This window comes from Taudactylus pleione, unplaced genomic scaffold (assembly GCF_031769625.1).
Source record: "Taudactylus pleione unplaced genomic scaffold, aTauple2 ptg000189l, whole genome shotgun sequence".
Classification (NCBI taxonomy): Eukaryota; Metazoa; Chordata; class Amphibia; order Anura; family Myobatrachidae; genus Taudactylus; species Taudactylus pleione.
This window is the reverse complement of record NW_028284591.1, coordinates 2106706-2132374: the sequence shown is the minus strand read 5'-3', so window position 1 is coordinate 2132374 and position 25669 is coordinate 2106706. Positions and strand designations below refer to the sequence as shown.

General features: G+C 46.9%; 1 protein-coding gene across 3 annotated transcripts in view; it reads right to left on the bottom strand.

Moving 5' to 3' along the window:
• WDR7 (WD repeat domain 7) overlaps positions 1-25669 on the bottom strand; it is a 380928-nt gene that overhangs the window by 162570 nt on the left and 192689 nt on the right. For all 3 annotated transcript variants that reach the window (XM_088476453.1, XM_088476451.1, XM_088476452.1), the window contains one exon: positions 5450-5671. In XM_088476453.1, coding sequence (XP_088332579.1) covers positions 5450-5671 — 222 coding nt within the window. The remainder of the gene's footprint in view (positions 1-5449; positions 5672-25669) is intronic.

The following is a 25669-nucleotide window of genomic DNA, read 5'->3' as shown; positions in this document are numbered from 1 at the left end:
GTAGGCGTCCTGGATATCCAGGGAGACCATATAGTCCCCTGGTTCCATCGCCAGAATGATGGAACGCAAAGTTTCCATCCTGAATTTGGGAACCCTGAGAAACCTGTTCAGGGACTTCAAATTGAGGATGGGGCGATGAGAGCCATTGGGTTTCTGCACCAGAAACAGCGTAGAGTAATACCCCATCCCACGTTGAGACTGTGGCACGGGTATAATGACCCCCGCCGTCAGCAAGGCCTCTATGGCTTCCTGAACCTGCAAGGCCTTGGTTTTGTCCTGAGAAGGACTTGTGCAAAAAAACTGGCCAGGCGGCCTGTGCCGAAAAGACAGGGCGTACCCCTGGGAGACCACTTCTCGCACCCAGGCATCCGTGGTGGTATTGTGCCAGCACTGGGCGAATTGAAGAAGTCGGCCTCTCACTCTGGGGTCCCCCAGAGGGAGGCCCGTCCCATCACGCAGAAGGCTTATCTTCTTGCTTGGAAGAAGGGCGCCTAGCACTCCAGGCTTGCTTCTTTGGCTTTGAGGCGGTCTTGGGTGCGGACTGCCTCGGGAAGGACTGACCCTTTGCCTTGCCCTGAACCCGAAAGGAACGAAAGGCCGAGCTCCGGACCTTAGCAGGTGTAGTAGCTGAAGGGAGGAAGGCTGACTTGGATTTTGCCAGGGTATCTACTATTTTGTCCAGGTCCGGACCAAATAGTAACTCTCCATTAAAAGGTAAGGCCCCCAAGCCTTTCTTTGAATCCGCGTCTGCTCTCCAAGACCGCAACCACAAGGATCTACGAGCAGACACTGCTGCCGCCGAAACCCTAGAGGTCAACAGGCTAGCATCCAACGATGCTTCTCCAATGTAGGAGGCGGCATCTCTCATCTGTCCTAACAACGCCCTCTGGACGTCCGGAGCTTCATCCGTAAACGTGTCCTCCAAGGCGTTGGCCTACCCCTCAATGGCCTTGGCCACCCAGGAGATGGCCATGGACGGCCGGGCTACAGCCCCTGAGAAAGAATAAATAGACTTTAAACAAGTCTCCACCTTTCTGTCCGTAGGATCCTTCAGCGAGGATATAGACGGCAATGACAAAGTAGCACTCCTGATGAGGCGTGTTACATGGGAATCGACTGCAGGCGGAGTTTCCCATTTCTTACAATGCGCTTCCGGGAATGGATAATTGGACGCCAAGCGTTTCTGTGGCAGGAAACGCTTACTGGGTGTCTGCCAGGCCACCGCCATGTGATCAGTCAACTGATCAGACAAGGGGAACGCTGCAGAAGTAACCTTAGCTTTTTTAAAACTAGGATACCTCGACTTGGGAGCGGGTGCCTCATCCTCAATCAGAAGAATGGCCCGCACCGCCTTAACCAGAGCCCGCACATTGATGGAAGACTTAGTGTCTACCTCCTGGACTGAGGCATCTGAGGCTGAGTCATCCTGCACCTCACCATAATCCGAGGACCCCTCAGAATCCGAAAGATGCGCAGCCTGCGCCATGACTGAGCGTTTAGACGCCCTGGAGGGCACGTCACTGTGCAACATCGACTGAAAAGCCGAAGATGCTGCCGCCAAATCTTGGACAGTGTGGGAAAGCGCATCCACCCAGGGTGGAGGAGCTGCCACAGGAGCCTGAAACGGCACCACAGCCTGCTGTGCCACAGGGGTGGACTGAATATACATCGGCAACCCCGCATAGGGACCAACAGGCTGAGACCCCGGGGGAGTCTGCAATAATTGTGGGACACCCGGGGAATGGGGGATGGCAGGCAGAGGCAACGCCCTAGTAGGGGCGGCAGTCGGGACCGACAGACGGTCCGCGATGGACACCAGCACCTGGGAAAACATCGCCCCCATGGTGGCTCCTGCGACATGGGAGGTTTAGACATACCAGGGAGCGCCTGGCACCGTCCGCACAGGACGTCCTGTGACAAATCTTCCCTATCCACACCTGCAGAACAACGCCTGCAGGAGAACAATACCGGAGCCCCGGAGTGCTCAATCTCCTCCTCAGACATGACTTAGGAAGAAAACGTGCGCACTCACCAGTGTGCTGAACAACAGCCCACAATATGGTACTGTGTAGCACACAACTGTATGTGACGGACCTCACAAATACGTGATTTATATAGGCGAGGTCTGTAGAAACACCCTTCCCCCGCACACCTGTAGGGCTTGTAGGAGAAGGAAAGGGATAGGTATAGGCTGACAGTAAGTAGAAAAAATACACAGACAGGCAGCACTAGCAAAAGTCACATACCATGCAGGAAGATATACTCACTGCACCTTTCCACTACAATCAACCTCCCAGATTCAGTGTCTGGGAGGGCTATAGTGCTGTGTACACTGTCCTTGTCGGGGGAGAGGTACACAGGGGGACCGGTCCGCGTGCTCCCTGAAGATCTGCGCTGGCAGTAAGAAAATGGCTGCTGGAGACCTCAGAGGAGGAGTGGCCGAGTAATCTGCAGCTCAGCGATGCCAGACTCAGTGCTGAAAGGCGTGCTGAGCTGAGGGGAGGAGCCGCTAGACAGGGAAGGCTTCCTCCCCTGGCTAGCATATTTAACCCCCTGGTTGCCGGCATCCCGCTTGCCGCATAATTTACCCTGGTGGTCTAGTGGTCTGGCGGGGTATGCCTCCGCTGGAGGGGGGGCCCGCCGCCACCGCTAGCGCCCCCGGTCTGTCCCCTAGACCGGGGGCATGGGACTGCATTTACAAGGAACCCGCGCACCGCCGCTAATCAGCGGCGTGCGACTTACCTTAATCTCCCCGGCGTCTTCCGGCAGCAGTCCCGGGGGAAGCCAGAGTCCGGCTAGTACAGACTCTGGCTTCCCCCGCCGCGATCCCCAGTTCAGTGCTGGCGTCGCGGCGCCAGCAGGGAGAAGGAGCGACAGCGTGGGCGTCTGTACAGACAGCCCATCGCTGCCGCTCTGGAGAAAAAAAACTATAGTAAAAAATTTTTTTTTAACTAAGTTAAAATAAAAAGCTTTAGGGGGCTGCCCCTGCAGCCCCCCCCCCCCCCCGCAGGGTGACCCGACTCCGGCCGGGCACCATCTTAAACTAAGGTGCCTGTGGCTCGGGGGCGGGGTATAGGGGAGGTTGGACCCAAGTGCATCCTGGGAGCAGCTGAAAGCTTTAACTCCGTGGTGCCCGAGGATCCAGGATCCAGCTATACCCCAAGGTCACCCTGTGGACCCCTATGGACCCTGAAGTAGAAAGTCCACTTATTACTTCTCCAGCAATTCATGGAAGTTTTGATCCTTTACACAAATAAATACAAAATAAAGTAAAAATATATATATATATATATATATATATATATATATATATATAGGAACTATATATCCTAGGAGAAAAAATGTTTTAGTGATAAAGCTATTTTTACTGTACTGAGCCTCTGCTGTCGCCATTCTGAGGTGGCGATAGGACAACTTGTGGCAACTTCCCCGCTGCTGTCCTTGTTGAATAGGCTTTCTCCCTTTAGTAAAACAGACCAGTTAACCTTAAAAGTAAATGTGTCTGAAAAGCTGCCATGATCAGTGGTTTCATAGCGCAGCGAGTAAAGCAATCAGTCTCTCACCGCATGTTCTTCAAATGGCTATGAACACAGTCATTTTGTCTGCCCCAATTTGGGGAACCTGTAGATCTCTACTTGCAGAATAAACATGCATGTGCATTTCTTTTTTACTTTTTGTGTCTACAGCTGGTCATTTTCCGGGGCTTTTTCCACCCCTTCTGTACAGCCCTTTAATTTCTACCAGATCAATAAACCTGCTAGTTGGGACTCCAATTATTATTACAATGCTTTAACCATTTTCCAGCAGCATATTATACAGCGCTTGTAGAGAATGTTTAATCAGTGAGTGAAGTTATGAATAGAATTTACATTAAAAATAAAACCTTTACTCTCAAGTAAACAGATCTCCATACAGTATGCCATTTTTTATTTATAGTTTGGTATATAGATAAAAAATTGATATGCGTTGGAGAGGCTGAGCACAGCTCCTGACTATCACTAAATAATAATTTTATGAAACGCGTGAGCTGCAATCACAGCCTATCAATCCTGAAAATAAGATGCCAATGGCACAGCCTGCTGTAAGTCTATACACCTTGAAGCGGATTCTGGGACACGTGCTGCTGTGGCCACTGTTGACGTAGTCGCCTTGTGACTTTATGCTAATGCTAGTATCAGCCCTTCCCCTGGTGTACCAGTGTGTGTCTGAATGCGCCAAGACTGAAACGCCCACTTTGAGTGTCTTTAAAAGCTGAAAAACCGCTTAGTGTGCCTTTAGACACCATGGAAACTTACACCAACACCGTGCTAGGTGCAGAATCTTTGTCAGAGTACGGTCTTCTTTGCAAGCGATTAAGTGCATGAGTTCGCAAACCAGTTCAGCAACACATCCGCAATTGCGCCTATGTGCGCAAACAAGGTGGGAATTATTTGCTATGTAAATTTTTAGCGACTTAAGACGCATATGCAGTTGAAAAACAGAATATTTGCAAAAATAACAGCAATGCCTGCGACTCAACCAGGCCCCTTGTGTGCGGATTAGGGCCCTGATTCAGAGCCGGACGCTCTGACCAGAGCGCTCGCTCTGAATCAGGGCCCACCTCCATTAATATGGAGCGTCCTCCTGGACGCTCGTATAGCTGTGGGTCACCACCCACAGCATATACGAGCGTGCAGGATGATGGTCGCGATGGTCTTGACCATCGCGACCATCGAAACTGCGAGCAAAAGCCTACGGTTGGGTTTTTCAAACGCAAGGCCAGGAGTGATTTTGGCTCTATCAGAGCCAAAATCACTCCCACTGACATCACTAGTGATGTCAGTAGGGCTGGCTTCAGACGGTAGGCGTTCCCTTGGGAACGCCTCCGTCTGGCAGGCACGCCCCCGGCACGCCCACCAAAGGGGGCATGCTGTCAGTCACCATCGACAGCACGCCCCCTTTGATGAGACACTCCGAGCGAAGGAAAGTCCTTCGCTCGTCGGGTCTCGCGCATGCGCACGACGGAGCTCCCTCCGTCGTGCGCATGCGCAGTGGGGACCATCGACCCACTTGCGAGCGGACAGCCGCTCGCGAGTGGGTCTGAATGAGGGCCTAGGAGTGGCAGACTGCTCCATTTAATTCACACAACTTCCGAGATGGAAACGAAGAAGGGCAGAGCAGGAAAAAAAGGGCTGTGAGACCCTTGTATTGCTACAACCACAACTAACACTACCTATGTATAATAATTCAATAAGACGACCTATTCACATCAAACTTCAAATGAAATGGTTTTGTCATTTGGTCGTGCATTTAGAAATCAAATCAATCTGCTGTCACAGGGTTGTATTACCTATTTTTGACGTGCAGATTGATACCATGCTCCTAGCCGATGGAATACAAATCTTTCGGAACAGACCCATCTCCTAATTGTTACAGTCAGTACCTTCATTTTGCAAACAGAATGACTTACATGTATGTCGGGCCAGTGAGTAGTTTGAGCCGCCAGTGGTCAGACCAAACCCTTCCGGAATCTGGCTAGAACTGCGCGGCCGTGTCAATAGTTTAGGTGGCTCGATCTCCGCTCCGAACTCTGCTCCGATCACCCCCAGCAGGACTATGGCAGTGGCTTGCTTCCGTCTCTCCTCGTACGAAGAAGATGCTTTTTTTATAGGGGGCAGGTTAGAGAGACAACCTGAAAAACAAAAGTCCACAGAGTTCATTAATGGACAAGCAAAACAACCTTATACAGAGTTTGAATCAGAATGTACAAAAGACTAAAATCTTGTAGATCAAGGCCATAAAATAATGTCACTGCTGAACAGTGGCGCAACAAGGGCAGGGCGAGCAGGGGGGGGGACCGCGGGGGGAGGGAGGGTGTGCCGCCGGCCACGGTACCGGCCCGCCCTAGTTAGCAGTGGCGCAACTAGGGCAGGGCATGCGGCGCCGTGGGACCGGCGGTGCGGGGGTGTGTGTGGTGGTGGTTGGGCGCCACCGACCACGACCCACCCTAGTTAGCCAGTGTAGTGCCGACCGCAGTGTGTGCGGTCAGCACTACACATTTGCACAGGTCCGGCGCTAGGCTTCCAGCGCCGATCCTGCGCTGCACAGCTGAGCCCTTCCCTCCCCCTGAGCGCTTGCCCAATAGCGCAAGGAGGAGGGTGGCAGGCGGATGGGCTCAGGCTGTGCTGACACACACATCGCCACCAGCGCTGGCGGTGATGTGTGTGTTAACCAGCAGACAATGAGAGTCAGACGACTGTCATTGGCTGCTGCTGCACACAAACATCACCGCCAGCGCTGGCGGCTATGTGTGTTAAACGGCAGTCAATGAGAGTCAGATAGATGCTCATTGACTGCAGCAGCCGCAGTGCCCACTGCAAGAGCCGTCTCCCTTCTGGCTCCTGCAGTGGGTAATGGGAGAGACGCCATGACAACTCTCCCATAATGCAGAGCGCGCCAGCCCGGGAGGACTGACGTGCGGACGGCGGCGGGAGCGTGGATTCAGGTTGGAATTTTTACTTTATTTATTGTTTCATTTCAGTGTGCATTCATCAGGGGGGAGGCTAAGGAGGGGACTACTACTGGGGGCACTGCTTCGGGGGGGACCACTACTGGGGTCTACTACAGGGCGGGGGACTATTACTAAGGAGGGGACTACTACTGGGGGCACTGCTTCGAAGGGGGGCACGGGACCACTACTGGGGGCTACTACTGGGGGGGGATACTACTGGGGGCACTGCATTGGGGTGGGGACCACTACTGGGGTCTACTACAAGGGGCACTGCATTAAGGGGGACTCCTACTGGGGCCATTATAAAGGGCACTGTTTGGGGGGACTACTACTGGGGGCACTGCATTGGGGGGGGACCACTACTATTGGGGGCACTGCATCAAGGGGGACTCCTACTGGGGCACTATATAAGGGGCTTACTACTGGGGACACTGCACAGGGGGGACCACTACAGGGGGCACTGAAAAGGGAGAACCACTACAGGGGACACTGCATAGGGGGGCCAACTACTGGGGGCACTGTATAAGGGGCACTACTGGGGGGCTGCATATGGGGGATCACTACTGGGGGCCTGTATAAGGTGAACTAATCGGGGCCTGCATAAGGGGGACCACTACTAGGGGCACTGCATAGGGGGGACTGTATAAGGGGCATTGCATTAAGGTGCAAATGAAAAAATGTTCCCAGTGACAAGAAAGGGGTGTGTGTCATGTTGACATGCCCCACTTTTACGTGGCCACGCCCCTTGTGACCACGACCATTTGTCGCCGCGCACGTCTGCACATAGTGGGGGGGGTGGGGGTTCCATTTTCAAATTTGCCCTGGGCTCCAAATACCCTAGTTACGCCACTGCTGCTGAAGAATGTCCTGGACATACATGGTGCCCGGGCCTGGCCAACAGCAGATGCGGCGTTGCTGGTGTCACTGCACCTTGTACCTAGGTCAGGAATTAAAAATAAAGGGATATGACCAGGGTGAAAAATACTTCAGAAAGTGTGACGGTCTTAATTCAGGGACAGTTCCCATCTATATAATACATGATGGATTACCAGGATAGAGCAGGTCAAATATAATACATAGTACACCAAGCAATATCCAGCTGTTGTCTAAATTGTGTATACGTAGACACTAGGAAGACAGACGTACACATACATATAGATACAGTAGATATATTCATATACATACATTTTACATCTGCTAATGTAAATGCATATTACCGATCTATAACATTCTTTAATAAAAAAAAAAAACAGATTACAGATACATACACGATCTCATAAAACTGTATACAGGTTACATATCTCATCTCCAACCCCCCATTCCCCACACTGTTCCGACTCCGATGGGGTCAAACAAGAGCGGTCTTGAAATATGATTTGATTTGCAGCAACCAATGCTTCAATATTGGCAGCTGGACACAGGAATCTGGCCGCGGTCCCCCTCCCCCAGGCCCAGGGAGAAGCATGATACCCTATAACAATGGTTCAAAGGAAAAGCTCCATTGTGCGGTTACACTGATTGTTCTGCCGGCTGACCTCTGCAGAAGGGGAATTGCTAACCACTGCCAGTTCCCCGGCTGACAAATGAATGATCTCAGCACCGTCTACTTTCACCAGAGCTGCCCCTAGTCCAGGTGCTCAGACAGGGAGCCCGGTGTGACATCTTAGATCAAGATGAATTGGCACAAACTCCTGATCCAAGATTGTTTTATACCATTTAATTTAGTTTCTTCCCCTGCTTGGATGAGCACAGCTCTGGTTATGGATTTCTATTCTAATGTAGTGAAGCAGGCACTGAGAGAAGCCAATGAAGCAGATGCTGGTGTAGGGGGGGCTGCGGGCAATACTGATCAATAGGCGAAGCACTGACCCTATGCGCTCGACTTCTGCAATTGCCACCGCTTAGAGCCAGAGGAATAACACATGTGTAGCTTCCAGCAGGAAAGGCAGCAGCAGGCGCTCTGGCTGAGCTCATCCTGCTGCTGCTCACCTACCTCGCTCATTGCTTCACTACTGCAATATTTATGCCTGGCTGGGATCGCAGCATTGCAAGCAGTTGTTTATATATGGGGGCAGTCTGTCTTTATGGGAAGGAACGTGCCAAAATTGTGCAGGAATGGGGAAAAATTATTATTTCACATTTAAAATAAAAGGCAAATGAAGCCGAAATAGGAAGGAGGACGGGTTGGGACGGTCAGAATCCCAATGCCGGTATCCCGCCAGGGTTAAGATACCACCACCTGTCGGTAAGTATCCTAACCCTACCCCCTAAACCTAACCCCCCCCCTGCCTGCAGCCTATCCCTAACCCTTCCCCTAGTGCCTAACCCTAACACTCCCCCTAACCCCACTACTTACTGTCGGGATGCTGGCACCGGGATCCAGACAGCAGGTATTTAAACTACATTCCAGCAGGACGCCTCCAAACAAGTACTATTATCTAAGTGCTGTACTTTAACATTTATTCATTTCACAATTAAAAATGAAATTAATCTAGGGTACTGGTCACCACAATATCAGCTAATATATTCACCCATCAGCCACAACATTAAATCCACTGACAGGTGATGTGAATAACATTGATTATCTCATTACAATGGTACCTCTCAAGGGGTGAGATATATTAGGCAGCAAGTGAACAGTCAGTTCTTGATATTGATGTGTTGGAAGCAGAAAAAAAATGGGCAAAACGTAAGGATCTGAGCGACTTTGACAAGGGCCAAATTGTTCCCAGTCTGCAGTGGTTAGTACAGTACCTACCAGAAGTGAGGAAGGACAACCAGTGCCAAGGTCATGGGCGGTCTAGGCTCACTGATGCACGTGACGGGCATGGCTGGCCCATCTGGTCGGTTATGATAGAAAGGTGGCTATGATAGAAAGGTGTCAGAACGTACAATGCCCGTCAGAACGTACAAGGCCCATCTGGTCGGCTATGTTAGAAAGGTGTCAGAACGTACAATGCCCGTCAGAACGTACAAGGCCCATCTGGTCGGCTATGTTAGAAAGGTGTCAGAACGTACAATGCGTCACAGCTTGCTGTGTATGAAACTGCGGAGCCACAGAGCAGTCAGAGTGCCCATGCTGACCCCTGTCCGCCATAAAAAAAAAAAAAGTGCCTACAATGGTTACGGGAGTGTCAGAACTGGACCACGGAACAATAGAAGAAAGTGGCCTGGTAAGATCAATCATTTCTTCTTTTACATCATGTGGACGGCCAGGTACATGTGCATAATTTAACTGGGGTATAGGTGGCACCAGGATGCACTATGGGAAGAAGGCAAGCTGGCTGATGTAGGGTGGTGCTCTCAGCAAGGTCCTGCTGGGAAACTTTGGGTCCTGGCTTTCATGTGGATACGAGGTTGACATGTAAAATCTACCTAAACATTGTTACAGGCCAAGTACCCCCCTCCATGGTAACGGTATTCCCCGATGGCAGTGGCCTCTTTCAGCAGGATAAGGTGCCCTGTCAAAAATTATTCAGGAATAGTCTGACGAACATGACAAAGAGTTCAAAGTTTTTACTTGGTCTCCAAATTCCCCAGATCTCAAGCTGATCGATTGTCTATGGGATGTGATGAAAAAACCAGTCCGAGCCATGGAGGCCCCAACTCGCAACTTACAGGGCATAAAGGGTCTGCTACTAATGTCTTGGTGCCAGACCCCACAGGACACCTTCAAGAGGTCTTGTGGAGTCCATGTCTCGATGGGTCAGAGCTGTTTTGGTGCTGCAAGGCGGACCTTCACAATATTGGGCAGGTGGTTTTAATGTTATGGCTGTTATGGTGCACAATTTCTCATTCCAATTATTATAGGGGGAGCAAATGGAGATTAAAGGTTTGCGTTTTTCTTAGACATTTGTAACTATACATTAAACAAATGGATAACTGTCACTTATATGTGGCCCCATGCTATTAGTCCATGGTGCCCTTATAATGGCCTCTTTGTTTTACAGTTCCATTAATATCAATCTGAAACAAAGCCAGCTGCTTGAATCTCCGTATGCATGTCTATATGATATGCGTGGGTGCATGTATAGATAGCAGAAAAAATATATACACACACACACACACACACACACACACACACACACACACACACACACACACGTATATCAAAATAATATCAAGGCGGCACTCGGAGACAGATGAAAACAATACCCTCACGAGAGCGATTTTATTAGTGGGTCAAAGTTTCGGGGTCTTCTACCCCTTCCTCATGTTGTCCTGACCCCGAAACGTTGACCCACTAATAAAATCCCTCTGGTGAGGGTATTGTTTTCATCTGTCTCCGAGCGCCGCCTTGATATTGTGTTGATATTAATTTTGGGAGTGCTGTCCCCTTAGGAGGGCACCGGTGCAAATTGGGGCTGAATGCCCATATACACTGAGTGGTGGAGTGCCGGAGCATTGGAGTATATATATATATATATATACACACACACACACATACTTGAAACAGGTAACTACACACACTGCCCCAATAATACTCATAGGGGGTGCTCCATTATAGACTTTATGGTCCAGGTATAAATAATCTTGAAAGATGGGCATTCACCGCATAATTGAAGTAAAAAACCAGCAAAGATTTAATAATTCAAAGCCATATGTCGATGTTTCGGTCACATCAGACCTTTGTCAAGACAGAACAACGTCATAGCATCCAGATGAACCCATATCCTTCACTCACCCCTGAGCTGACTTATTTGGCAGTCCACACACACGTATTTATGTACACTCGTGTATTTATAGTTATCTGAGTGCTACCCCTACCTTGCTGTATTTGGTCTAGATATATATATATATTTATTTATATGGGACCATAATTTGCTGCGTCTGTTCATGTACAATAAATTATCGGAGAAGCAGAAGGGAGCAAGTACATTTTTGCAGTTTAAATCGTGTCTAAAGGAGAGGGGGGGGAGGGCACAGGCTACAATTTCATTTGTCTCATGAAAATGTGGTATTTTCTCACACTGACTTGCCTTCATTTAATCATGCTAAAGGGCGACAGAGAGATCCATTCTCCTGACAGGACGGTTGATCACCCTATCACGGGCAGAAAATTAATAACTTGAAATAGCCTTATGTGAAAAACAAAAAGCGAGACTGATGAAAGGAGAAAATGTTCAGCATTTAGCCTATGTGGTCAATGAGTTCTCTACCAAAACAAAGAGAGGAACATTACTTCTGTATCTTTCCTCTTTTTTCTGGTTGTAAAGTGCAATGGGTGCGTTCTACTGCATAAGCATAAACACAGCTTTTGTTACACTGGATTATGGAACACTCTCTGTGGATTTCCCACTACCTGTAGATATTATCACCAGCGAATGAGATATGAATGGGGGAGGGCTGAACCAAAAGACGCCACTTTTAAACAACCTAAACCTGCAGTATATTGATATTGGCTTTTGGGAACCTTTTGTAAATCGCAATACATTCACATCATGATCAATAACAAACTACAACCAAGTGCACCTACAGGCGACGAGAGACAACACATGGGGCCCGATCAGAGATGGACGCTAATGCGACCGCAGCTGCGATTTCGTATGGAACGCAGCTGCGAAACTGTAAGAACAGTTTCAAAGCTTACCCCGAGCATAAGGACGCCCACCGCTGCCTTCTCATATGCGTACAATGTTGCTTACCTGCGGAAATATCGGTAACATCGACGCACATCGATCGGTCATCTTGCCCTGGCGGCAGGGTCTGACTGGCCGTAGACTCCGCAGCGCTCCTGACACGCAGAGGGCTTTCATGCTGCGTAGGAGATGGCAAGGGCTAATTTATGCGTGCCCATGTAATGGCGTTTAAACGGTCAGACACGCTTGCGTTTTGTTTTTTTTTCAGACCATCCCCCCGTTACCAATCTCCCAAATGGCAACAATCTGTCACTCACTTTTCGAAGGGATCCTCTGCGCATCCGTAATGGTAATGCGATCGCTGGGCACGCGCAGGGCGGCTTATACGCATGCGCAATGGCAAACAATCGCTAGATCTGCGGAAAAATCACCATTGCGTCCATCTCTCTATAAAGGAGGGAGGTTACTTACATGTAAGAGCTCTGAACTATTCAGTTAGCTCTGAGTATTTGGGCTCATGCAAATGGAGCTTGTACAGCGTTACCAGTGATCTTCTCCTTGAAATGCTGAATAGATACTGTTCATTGAGAGTTATCTAGACTGCAACATTTTTGAGTATTTCAGCACAGAGGTTAGCGCAGTTATGCCGTAGTACTGGTGTCATGTATCCATTTCCACCCAGGGAACAATGGGTCTCATTCAGACCCGGTCGCAAGCGCCGAGCACTCGCAACCGGGGTGATGCAGGGCGTGCGCAAGCCCGGAGCGAGAGAGAAATTCTCTTGCTCCTGAGCTAACTACAAAAGAGGCGGCTGTCTATGGTGATCGACAGCTCACCCCGTTCTGTGTGGCTACACAAACGGTGGCGTTGCCGTTTTGTGGGCGGCCGCACTGACATCAGCAGTGATGTCAGTGGGGAACTTCCTGCTCGATCAGATCAGGAAACTCCCTGGGGCTTGCGGTTGCCGAGACCCAACCTTAGGGTCTCATCGTAAACCCCGATGGTCGCGATGGTCTTGACCATCGCGACCATCAACCTGGTCGTTCGCTAACCCACAGCTTAGCTAGCGACCAGGAGGCCGCACTTAAAACATCAAGCGGCCATCCTCATTCAGATAGAGCGATCGCTTCTTGCGACCGCTTCTGAATGAGGGCCAATGTTTGTGGAGTTTGTATGTCTCCCCAGTGTTTGCGTAGTTTCCGTCCTCATGCTCTGCTTTCCTCCCACAATCAAAGACACACTGGTTGGGTTTAATTGGTTCCTGAGAAAATTAACCGTACTGCATGCGTGATAGGGAAAATAGATTGCAAGCTCTACTGGGGAAAGGACTGATGTGAATGATTAAATGTTCTCTTTTCAATGGAGAAGCCATATGTATATAGAAAAAGTAAAATAAAATACAAATACACGGGGGTTAATCCTTATTTCTGCTGAAATTAATTTTGGTGATGGTAGGAAGGCTAAAGACTAGCTCTCCATAGACTATAACCTCTATAACGCTTTGTGTCAAAGCATCATTGTAACTGCAGTAAAGAAATGAGCTTCACCTCCAATGCTGGAGTGCTGCGTTCCATTAAATGCCGCCACTACTAGACTGTTGCTGTACTTGCTGAGCGTACCGCTCTTACCCTTGGTCAACCTTTGAGTCCTTTATCCACAGCTGTATAATCCATACACATGCATCACCTGTGTCAGGACGTCTCATGAGCAGGGGGCCTTCTCCGTCCGTCCTCCGCCTCACATCTGCACCACCTACAACGACCTTGTCTGGACCTGAACCCTTAATATGTGCGATTATGTGCTGCCTACAAATTGACGATGATGACGCCATGAAGAGTCCTAACACAGTGTGTGATCATTTGAAGCTTCAAAGCACTAATCCTGCTCGCTGCGTTGCAACTCAATAATACCTTTTGATCTAATGCTAGATTCTAAATGCACGAACGTTCTGAGCGTAGTGATGTTCCCGTGGGATTCATTGAATGGTCCCCATCGCTAAAGGACATCTAAATACGCCCATCGCCCCTGTTCTACTGCAAACACGCTCCCACCGCGTAGTAGAATAATCTGCAATGTTAAATTGCATTTCATTTTAAACACCGAAAATTATTATTTACGCTTTCTTACATTCCCTTAGAGGTTATAGCTGGTCAGCTTCAAATATTCCACTTTCTAAAATATACTAAAACAATGCCAAATCCTCCTAAAAAGAGAGTTCCAGCTGTAATGCATTGTAATTGACTGTGACCGCAAGGCAATCATCAGCTAAATAGATATGGAACTATTCTCAGCCCATAGTGTGCTTGAATCCTCACCAATGAGATCAATACTGCACTGTCCTATTCAAGGTGAGGCCAGAAAAACCTGTCTAGAATGCTTGAAAAATAGACTTGCAGTGTACTCAGAGTGCTAAGTACTTTTCCGCCCAGAGATTTATCATTAAATAATCATTAACCGTCATTCACTCTTCCTAAAAACCGTAACATATAAACTTGCTCCCTGTGCATCGAACCATTAGGATAGACTAGCGAGTGCTCATTAACACCACACTATGCTGGCAGCAGTGCCATGAAGAGTGTGCTAATCAGTACACAAACACCCTACCAGCCAGGACTTCCCTACCTTTGCTTGCAAGATAAATAAATATGTATTTTATATCATTTTACTTGAATTAAGGGGCTGAAACAGCAATTGTACACATAGATATATGCAAAGTTGTAAGGGAAAGTTTGGGCACCCCTGACGCATGCTCAGAGTTTTGATTGTGAGAATAGAATGAGTAGAATGTTTGTTTCCAAGAGGTCACTGTTATGTGTAAGATAAGTAACCAGAGCCTATTTCACTAGTTATTCTGGGTTAGGTGAAACATCCTGCAACCCTGTTGTGTATGTAAATAAGTTTAATATTTAGGGAGGTTTGTTATATATTCAGATATCTAACTTTAGTTGTCCATTGTATTATTGATGATGGAATCTTCCTGAAGCAGACAAGAATAATAATAATAATTATCATTATTATTATTACTAGATTTTTCCTTTCTTGTCATTTCTTTATGCTATTTAAAAATAAGTACTGCTTAATTCACACTTATAGCCCTTTTTTGTCAATTAAATTCAGCAAATAAATAGTATTTATGCATACAAATGTGCAGGAATACATTTGTATTAATGTATCTTATTAATCTGTTCCATTTTCATACATAGCATCATGCACAGCCAAGACCAGTCACAAGAGCGAGGGGACAGGGATGTGCACCTAGAAAAGCATTATTACCGCATACAGTACAGCTAAGACTGAACACTGCCACGCCATTGGAAATACACAATACTCTCCTTGGCTCTCATTCAACTATTTTGTCCCACAAAACGATCTCAATCTTGCATGTAGGCATATTGCCAGGTAGGACATAACACATAGGCGTTTCATTATTATTCTTTAACCTTCACTTTAAATCTCACACTAGTGTGATGCCGTGGGACGGTTCTGCTGGGTTGGCCTGTATTTGTTCCATAGGAGTGTTATGGTGCCCACACATATAGCGATGTGCTCACGATCAGCCAATGTGTACGATTTCCCCTGAAACTCTCCCCGGTAGCTCTGCACACGATCTGCACACAATTTTGTGTCTAATCTTCATACGATCTCTCCTGCATCCAGACTTTCACAGTGCATCGCTTTCCTAGATTGTCAGATCTGTCCTACAGCATGGCAGATCTGACGATGTGATGTGCGACCAGCGGAGACGCGCATTGCATCGTGATCGTTAGTGGGGTCTCACGATTTCGGCATATTTTTCACAATTTGTCGTCACGATTCGTCGAAATCGGCCAAATCGTGTAAAATATCGCTGTGTGTGGCCAGCTTTAGGGACCTTCCTGACACCTGGATATGGTGGGCAGGCCCATTATTATGGCCATCATTATGCTAAGATCCTCTTTGATGCAATTTAGCAGTATTATTATTAGGTTCAGCATGGTTAGAGTGTGCACCTGCATTTGTTTTGTTTTCTGCTTGCAGCACTACAAGTCTCAGCAGGTAGCACCTCACATTGTGCTTAGGGCAGAGGTTCCCAATCACAGTCCTCAAGACTCCCCAACAGTTCAGATGTTAGAGATATTCATGGTTGAGCACAGCTGAATTAATTAGCACCTCAGTCAATTTGATTTAACCACCTGTGCTTAACCATGGATATCTCTAAAACCCGAACTGTTGGGGAGCCTCGAGGACCGCGTTTGCGAACCTCTGGCTTAGGGTGTGCAATCTAGGGCCCCTCTCCCTATATTACCAGGTGCATCTGTGTACTAGCCCAGATTCATACCCTGCTCTGCCCAGGTACTCTAAAAGTATTACACACAGATGCCACCATCTTGGCATGCAAATGGGCACAACTTGTGTGCTGGCTCACTATTTTTGCACTTTTACCATCCTGACCGGACACCACACAGACGTGCAAATTCCAATGAATCGATTTACAAACTGGAACCAGAGGACTGACAAGTTGACTGCCAGAAACTCACAGTCTTTTAAACAGGCGTATTACAGATAGTAACATTTTAAAATAGCTTCTGAGACCTTTCTTACTACCAAAACAACTACAGAGTTTGGGGATAAATTTACTAAAGTGACAGTTTTTAGAAGTGTAGATGTTGCCCATAGCAACCAATCAGATTCAACACCCTCTAGCAGATAATAGCTAGAATCTGATTGGTTGCTATGGGCAAATCTTCACTTCTAAAAAATCTCACTTTACTAAAGTCACCCATTGGACTTAATTTAATTTGCCTAGTATGCCACTGGCATAGAGACAGTAACGGTAAATACAAGCTAGTCCTCCTATTCTTTTTAGCTTAATACCTCCTTTAGTAGTTCTTATAACCCCGTAAAAAGAGCCAGGTGACACAAACGAGCCGGCCTATTTGTCTACTGCAGCGCAACGGAAGACAAAAACCGCAAAATGCTTCTCAAGTTGTAAATTGCCTAATCATATTTATTCCTTAAGGGGCCTATCCATTAGCAGATAAATTGAATGACTGAACGATATATCATTCAGTCGTTCAATTTATCTGCTAATGGATAGGCCCTGAACGATGACAGATGCGCACTCCCACGGCCGATAAATTTTATCTATCGTCTCTCCGACATGTTGGTCAATTATCGCATATCGCTGCCAGAAATTAGAAATATCTGGCAGTTTATATGCGGTAAACGACGGACAACATTAACAGCAGCTACAAAGCACTGGAGAGAAAAAAATCCACTCCATGAATGTCGTCAAGCAACATCTTTCGTCTTTTGCCAAAATCTATCATGTACATGACAGATATCGTTGAGCAAAGCCACCGGAATTTTCAAAACATATCTTTTGTCTTTCATCGTTCAGAAAAACATCTGATAATGGGTAGGCCCCTTAAACCAATCATCTGCAAAACACGTAGTATTTTTAGAAGCTCTATTAAATTCCGAAAAAATTTTTTTTTTGCAGTTACGGGTACACTTCAAATTGCGTCAACTGTCTACAGCGTTAAACCCACAATTAGAGAGCGTATTGATAACCTACACCTTCAATGGTTTATAGGCACGGCTATCCTGTTTTTTGGATACAGGAAGTAGTTAGCGAATGATTTCCTGTAACAAAAGAAACTGAGCGCTAGACTGAGAGAAGGGAAAAAATGCCTTCTTTCAGTCTACCACTCGGTCTAGTTTATTACAGGAAATCAATAGCCAAGCAAATAAAATTAGATGGCCACAGTTTACAGGGACTCAATAAAAAAAAAAAAAAAAAAAAAGCTAAGGATCCAACCTATTTACTCTGACAATGCAAGTATGTATTTGTAAAATATTATGGGGAATATCCTCCTAATAAACGTCAGGCCGGTATATAAATAAAAGTGGCCATGTTTGCAAAACCGGCAGCAAAGTTATTCTGCATAATAAAATATAAGAGGCATACACAGTTAATAATGTCAAGATTTTTACAATGTTTTAAAATTGTTAAACCGACTGGAAGCAGCGCTGCCGTTAAAACAGAGACGCTGAATAACAGCTTGTGAGAACAAGTGAATGCAAAACATTTGCACCAAACGGTAAGTTTGTATAGAGTGAGTGAAGCACCAGATCGGTGCCCGCAGCTGGCGCCTCAGAGACAGTACATGCTTTGAGGTGTCTGCCGCCTAAGATTGCCCAGTGCCCATGCATGACAGATCAAAACACTGATGTTTAATATTTAAGAGAAAAAAAAAAAGCGCATGAAGTATTCCCAAAGAACACTCGCTGAGATCAATATTTCACCTGTCATTTTACCGCAGCTCTTCTAATGTGCAAATTACGAACCTTTCCCAAGCAAGCCTGAGAGGAGAGTGACCTGATAAACATCTCTGCATGAGGTTACCGCATCTCTGCAACGGCTCTAATCAACGCGCAAGCAAGTGACTTAAAAGACGGAAATAGGAAAATTGTAAAACCGAAAATAAAAAACGGGTCCTTTTAATAATACTGCATTTAGGTGTAAAATGTGCTCTGAACCACAGCAACAATTGTTGTCGTGCAAGTGAGATAATGAAAGAAAGTGTCTGGCTTATTGCCATACGCTAAGATTTATTAATTGGGCATAATAATAATAATAATAATAATAATAATAATAATAATAATAATAAACTAAAAAAATAACTAAAATAAAAAAAAAATAACTAAAATAAAAATAACTAAAATAATAAAAAAAAAACTAAACTAATAATAAGGGTGAGATGCACTTTTTCTGTAAAATTTGCATAAATCATTACTGAAATTAAGTTTCTGAAAACTGGTTTAACTGAGCAAATAAGTTCTATAGCCAAGAGCAACCAGAGGTTTGTTTTCCTATATATGAATCAGAGTGGTTGGTAAAGGTTACCAGTGCATTAGTTTTCATAATATTTATGTTAATTTCTACAGTCAGTTCTGTGGGAGCTCCAATATTTGCGGCTTACACCTCTCACCATGCACACATTGACTATACTTACTTTCCGCCGCCACTACAGAAGTCACTGGGAAAATGGTGTTGAACTCATTATCCCAGAGATATGCACAGTAGCAGGTAAGACGCCTATGGTGGATATAATGTCAGCACCCCTTATAATTTTAAAAAGTTGGCTCCCATGTTCCTGCATACTGTTTGCTTATCGGTAAAGACATATTGTCCCTAAAAGGTAACAATTTTAAAATGCTATAATCAGCTCTGCCACGTGCCAGTGTCGGTGCATATAGAGTGTGTAAAACAAAGGAACGAATGATTCCTAACCTTTGATGTTTACAAGCACACTGAATGCAGGTGTAACATACAGCAGATACCTGAAAAGCTTTCTGTATACAAGGTGTAACAGGGTTACAGTCAATAGATCTACATGAGAAAGGTCGACAATGTCTAGATAGACACCACATGGTAACCAGTCAATAGGTCAACAGGGATGAATATAGACATGTACAAAAAGCTGACAGGGTCAAATGTCGCCATTGAAATGGTCGACACATTGTGTTGTTTTTATAAGGGCGAGGCACTTACTGGAGGGTTGGGATCTAGGAGGGATGGTTAGGGTTAGGCACTTAACCCAAGGGTTAGGCACTAGGAGGGACAGTTAGGGGGAGGCACTAGGTGGGACGGTTAGGATTAGGCACTTAGGGCACTAGGAGGGACAGTTAGGGGGAGGCACTAGGTGGGACAGTTAGGGTTAGGCACCAGGAGGGATGGTTAGGGTTAGGCACTTAACCCAAGGGTTAGGCACTAGGAGGGACAGTTAGGGGGAGGCACTAGGTAGGACGGTTAGGATTAGGCACTTAGGGCACTAGGAGGGACAGTTAGGGGGAGGCACTAGGTGGGACAGTTAGGGTTAGGCACTAGGAGGGACAGTTAGGGGGAGGCACTAGCTGGGACGGTTAGGATTAGGCACTTAGGGCACTAGGTGGGACAGTTAGGGTTAGGCACCAGGAGGGATGGTTAGGCACCAAGAGGAGAAACAGGGTCAAGATTAGGGTTAGGGAAAAAAAAACTGGCATATCATTTTAATCAGCAGAAGCTGATTGTGCTAAATATTTACATCGTTGTGCAAATAAGACGCATTTGAAGGTAAAAAGTCGCATGAAAAGACGCTCAACGCTACAGAGTCACACGGAGCTCCCGCATTGTGTAGCGCACGGAGATTAGATGTATGTGGACACATCCAAAGAAGTTGCCACAATATACCGTGGGCTGAAAGAAGAACATGTCTCTACAAACATTTAAAACAACAGTTTAATTCTCCTACTGACCCAACTAAGATTTACCCTAAGTGCATAAAACTCATGCACGTGTGCCACTCCAGCTGCTGTGGAACTACACATTTCAGCATGCTCTGCCACAGTTGAATCTGTGGCAAGGCATGCTGGGAAATCTCATGGTAAGAATAATTCCCAGATTATAATTGATGGGAAAGTGTGCAGGAGTTACAAAGTTAAGAGGGGGCCTCCTGAAAACTAAACCATTTAAGACCGTTTCCCATTTCAAACACCGGTCTAAGCACTGCAGTGTTTACTGTTAATATTAGGAGAGGCATATATAGATGCCCATGATCTAGGGAAAATATTAAACTAGTGCACACATAGCCTACCTTATGCTTTAGAGGATGTTGTACATTATTATATATAATCTCTAAAATACATCTGTACATTATGGGATGTAGTCAGTATCCCGGCGTGCAGGATGCCGATGGTCTAAATACTGGCGCCGGAATCCAGACAGCGTCGGGATCCTGGCTCCAGTATACCGACGGCTGGCATCCGGAAGGTAAGTATCGGGGGTTAGGGGAGAGTTAAGTTTAGGGTTAGTAGTTTTCACTCTAGCTCCGGTGGCAGGCACCCGAAAAGGGTACGTGACCATTGAAAAGGGGGCGTGTCTATAAGACATATGGACACGCCTGGCATCCCTCAAGCGCTGCTGACAGGTAGAATAGATTCCGGGCGCATGCGCCCAGCGTCTATTCACCGGCAGTGACCGAGTCACCACACATTTCCCCACCCGCAGGACACTGCGACCCGCGGGTGAAGACGGCACCCGCAGGCTGTCTTAGCGGTGCGCTGTGCGGTGAGGGCAGGGCGCTTTTTGCCATCCAGAAGGGGGGCAGGGTGCAACGCACCACTAAAACAGCCTAGTGGGAACACTAGGTTAGGCACTAAGGTGGGAGGCTAGGTTTAGGCACAAGTGGGGGAGGTTAGGTTTAGGCACCGCTGTCTGTATTCTGACCGGAGGCATCCCGACCGCCGGGAATCCATACTTAACCCGTCTCATTCAATTTGGTGAGAAGTACATTAAAAAAGGCATAAACATACCCGAAGTAACCAAGAACATACATACAGGCGAAAATAAAAATAAATAAATCTGGAAATGCTGCAACATTGTAAACTAAACGAATAAAAAAATATGTATTTGATAAACTCTTTGTAATACATACTGTACAAATATCACCTGGAACCTTTACGTACAGACAACATTGCCAGGATTATCCACAACAAAACGGAACTTAAGCTGGGTACACACCAGACAATTTGCCGATTTCCGACGGATCGGAACGACAAATCGTTCATATGGTCCAGTGTACACGCACGATGCGCGATCCCGCTGGGTCATTCGTCGCATCTTCTGATCTGTCGTACATGTCGCTCAATCTGAAGATCTGACTGACGTCCCCATGCATTTGGATGCGGCGGGGGAATGTCATACCTTGCGGTTGTTCACTAGATCGTGTGGTGCGTTCAGACCGCACGATATGTCGTTCCGTCGCATTTGCCTTCGGCCGGGTACACAGATTGTCTAGTCAGTTCCCAGCATAAGACTTAAAAGCTGGCAGTTCTACCATGGGCCTGTGCCAGGGAAGCTGCAGGCAACATGTACATTGCAATGCGGCTTTCCAATACTACTGTAGATTGTTGCTGGTGAAGCATTGTGACATGGGATAATCCAGAGTTATCATGGTGTGATAATAAAAGAATTGATCAGGCAATTCTGGATGTGTAATCCTGCTCAGATGCTCACCAATATAAAGGCAGACTGCCCAATCACTGTCCCTCAGCATGTACAATTTGCACATGGCTTTCTAAATAGCCCCAGTCCTGAATTTCAAAGACACTATTTGCTTTTCAGTTGATTAAGCTGTAAACGGTCAGCAAACAAGACTTTTAAGTTAATTTGCAACCACTGCAAATCAGCTCGGAGGTTGAGAAAGGACATGCTCGCGTTCCACTATAGAAGAGACACTTTACTTGATAGCTGTAATATGCTGCAACCTGTCTGCTGGATCGCAGATTGTCAATTAATCACAAGCAGAAGAGTTACAGCAGAGATCTTGCTATATGTTGCTGCAGAGACAAAATCACAGGAGTACAAGTGCTGAGCTATAGGACGCAGCCTCAGAAACACACCCAATTACAGTTTATAACCTCTGACTAGAGACCTGCAACTGGTCCAGAGTCAGCAGGTAAATGACTGCGCAGTTCGGAAATGCAGGTGTCCACATCCGTCGAGCCTCCTTGTGCTTCAAACAGCCCTTCTAGTCGTGCCATGCTGTGGCGCGAATCGGTAGTGCCGAGTGTCTTTTCGTGGGACTTTTACCTTCAAATATGTCTTATTCGAACACATAGAATAGGACGCACCAGCAGCTTCTGCTGATTAAAATGATATGCGGCATGCCTATGAGCTGTGTGTGCAATGCTACGTTACAGTGTTACAGCCGCAGTCACACACAGAATATAGGCATGCTGCTTATCATTTTAATCAGCAGAAGCTGCTGGTGCGTCCTATTAGCATCACTTTGCAAATAAGATGCATTTGAAGAGAAAAAAAAGTCACACGGCGCTCGCGTTATGTGTAACACAACTTGTAGAGCACGGAGGATAGACACGTGAGCAAATCTGTAATAGGCCTGATACAGAGATCCATGCTATGTCCATGTCAGATGCATTTGAGTGTTTTTTTTTTTCTACTGCGCATGAGGCAAAGCTGCACTGCGCGCAAAGTGATCATTTAGCGACGGCGGTCGCAGTGAGGATTGATTCGCAAAGTGAGTGACAGATAGTCAGCGACTGGGGAAGCTTCCGGGGGTAGGGGTGGCTAGATAAAACACAGGAGCGTCGGAAACGTTTTCTGGGCGTGCCCTAGTGATCCTCTGCGAATTCATACGCAGCTGGGGAGGTCTCGGCGTCTTAGGTGCGACGTTCATTCTGAGACGGCGCAGGCTTACTCGGAGGTTTCATGTGCAACCGATGTTTACAATGTTTCCACTTTTGTACGTAAGCGGCGAATGTGAGACGGCGACTGAGTCGTCAGCATATTTTCGCAAGTCCACTTTGTACAGGATTACAGCAGCGACTGAAGACCCAATGTCTGTGCAGGTCTGAGCGAAGCTCCAAAATGTCAGAACTGTGGAAGATTCGCCTACGCTGGCTGATTTATTACATTTACAGTATTCATATAGTACCACCAAATTATGCAGCGCTGTATAGAGAACCTATATAATAATCTCTTATGGTGTGTACATACATATATAGCGTTCCCGCTAGGCTGTTTTAGCGGGGCGCGGCGCCCTGCCCTCTTTCTGGAAGGCAAAAAGCACCCTGCCTTAACAGCCTGCGGGAACCGTCTTCACCCGCGGGTCGCAGTGACCGCGGGTGAAGAAATGTGCGGTGACCCGGTCACCGCCGGAGAATAGACGCCGGGCGCATGCTCCCTCCGTCGTGCGCATGCGCAGTGCACACCATCGACCCACTTGCGAGCGGACAGCTCAGTTCTCTTTTTAACATCTTTTGTCTTTCAAGAATGCCGATTCTTGGTACATCACCACCAATAACACAAATATGTTCCTGCACCCAAAAAGAAACACAAATTGGCTTTTATGACCAAAGCTCATGTGCCATGGATATCCCATTTCCGTTTTATAAAAACCATAGCAACCCTACTAATTATTTCTATGTCTTACTGAATACGGGCAGCACAAAGATGCGAAAATAACCCCTGGCTCATAATTAGTTTCTATACACTATGGGCCTGATTCACTACAGAACGCAACTGCGAATACAATAGCGATTACGCACGCAGTTCAAATGCGTTAGTATGCTAATCCACTGTGACCGCTATGCCGCCGCTGCACCACATAAGGACGCCCACTTTATCTTACACACATCCGTAATGTTTAGCAGGACTGCAAAACCATCGGTACAATCGAGTATCAACGCAGCCTCACGCACACTTGCGCAAGCTCCGACCTTACCTTAGAAATTGCTAACGTCCATGCACGCTACGAGGCCTCAGGCTGCGTAGAGCATCGCAGTGGATAATTTATGCATGCCCCTGCATCGGCGTCCAAACGCACTGGCACGCCTGCGTTTGGCCGTCCGCCCTCCCCGTCACCACCCACAAATGGCACTTCCTGTCAATCACTCTGCGATGGGTCTGCGTAGTCACTGCGATCTCAGGCCCGATCGCAGTGGCTGGTTCGGCACGCGCACTACGATGCATTCCCATGCGCAGTACGCAACAATCGGCTGATTGCGTGCGTATCAGCTGTATCAGGCCCTATGTCAACTGATCACACATTAAAATAAAAAGAGATAGGATGTACAGTACATACATATATATGAAGTATTATAAATATTTATGCACAAGCTAACACAACAGAAGAATATCAGCTATTTGTTTTTCTTCCTACTTCAAAACAGGTTTGTATTCATTTTGTCCTTAATGCGCTTACAAAATAAATGAGGTTAAAAATAGAAAACACATTGAGAAGCAATAAAATATGAGCATCGCACAATATATGAAGTGGAGTAATAGGAACACAGATCCAGTTAAGAGAGAGCATTGGTGACAAAGAGGAGGAAAAAAAAAATCTTTAAAATATTCCACATGGTAAAGAGTTTAACATCGATGTCTGAAATGACCATTTAATTCCTCTGCAGCATTGGACAGACACGTAACAGAGAGGATCTCAATCCGCCTTCAGCACAGTCAGTCATTGCCTCTTCAGTCTGATTGCTTCACTCCCACATGTAATAATGGGAGGTCAGGACCAGGGGCTGTCATCTAGGTAGCAGAGGAACTCCAGGATAATTCCTGACAACACCTAGCATGTCACCCTGCAGGAGGAAATATGCCGCTCTAACCTATAACTGGGCTGATCTGACACCCAAAAGGGACGGCAAAATTCATTTATTATAAAGTGGACCCATCAGCTGTAAACATTAGAGAGAGCAGGTCTGTGGCTGAGCCAGTATTCATGATATAAATGTATCCTTTGGGCCCGATTCAGAGATGTTAGCAGACCTGATGGTTTACATACATTTCCGATGTTGTTAGATCTGCGCAGAAGCCGCGCTGCTCGTGTGGACACCCCTGGCGGCGACGTCGCTTGCGGTGCCCCCAACGGCGCAGCACGATTGAGATGCTGCTGGCGTTTAGGGGCGGTGACAGGCAGTGCCACAGAAAATGTAAGCCCGATGGCACCATTCTCTGGGCGTGCTGAAGCCAGTAGTTGCGTCCTTGGACGCAGATTTACTGGCCCCTGCAGTGTGAATTTCCTGCGGGTAACTCAGGTGGGCGATG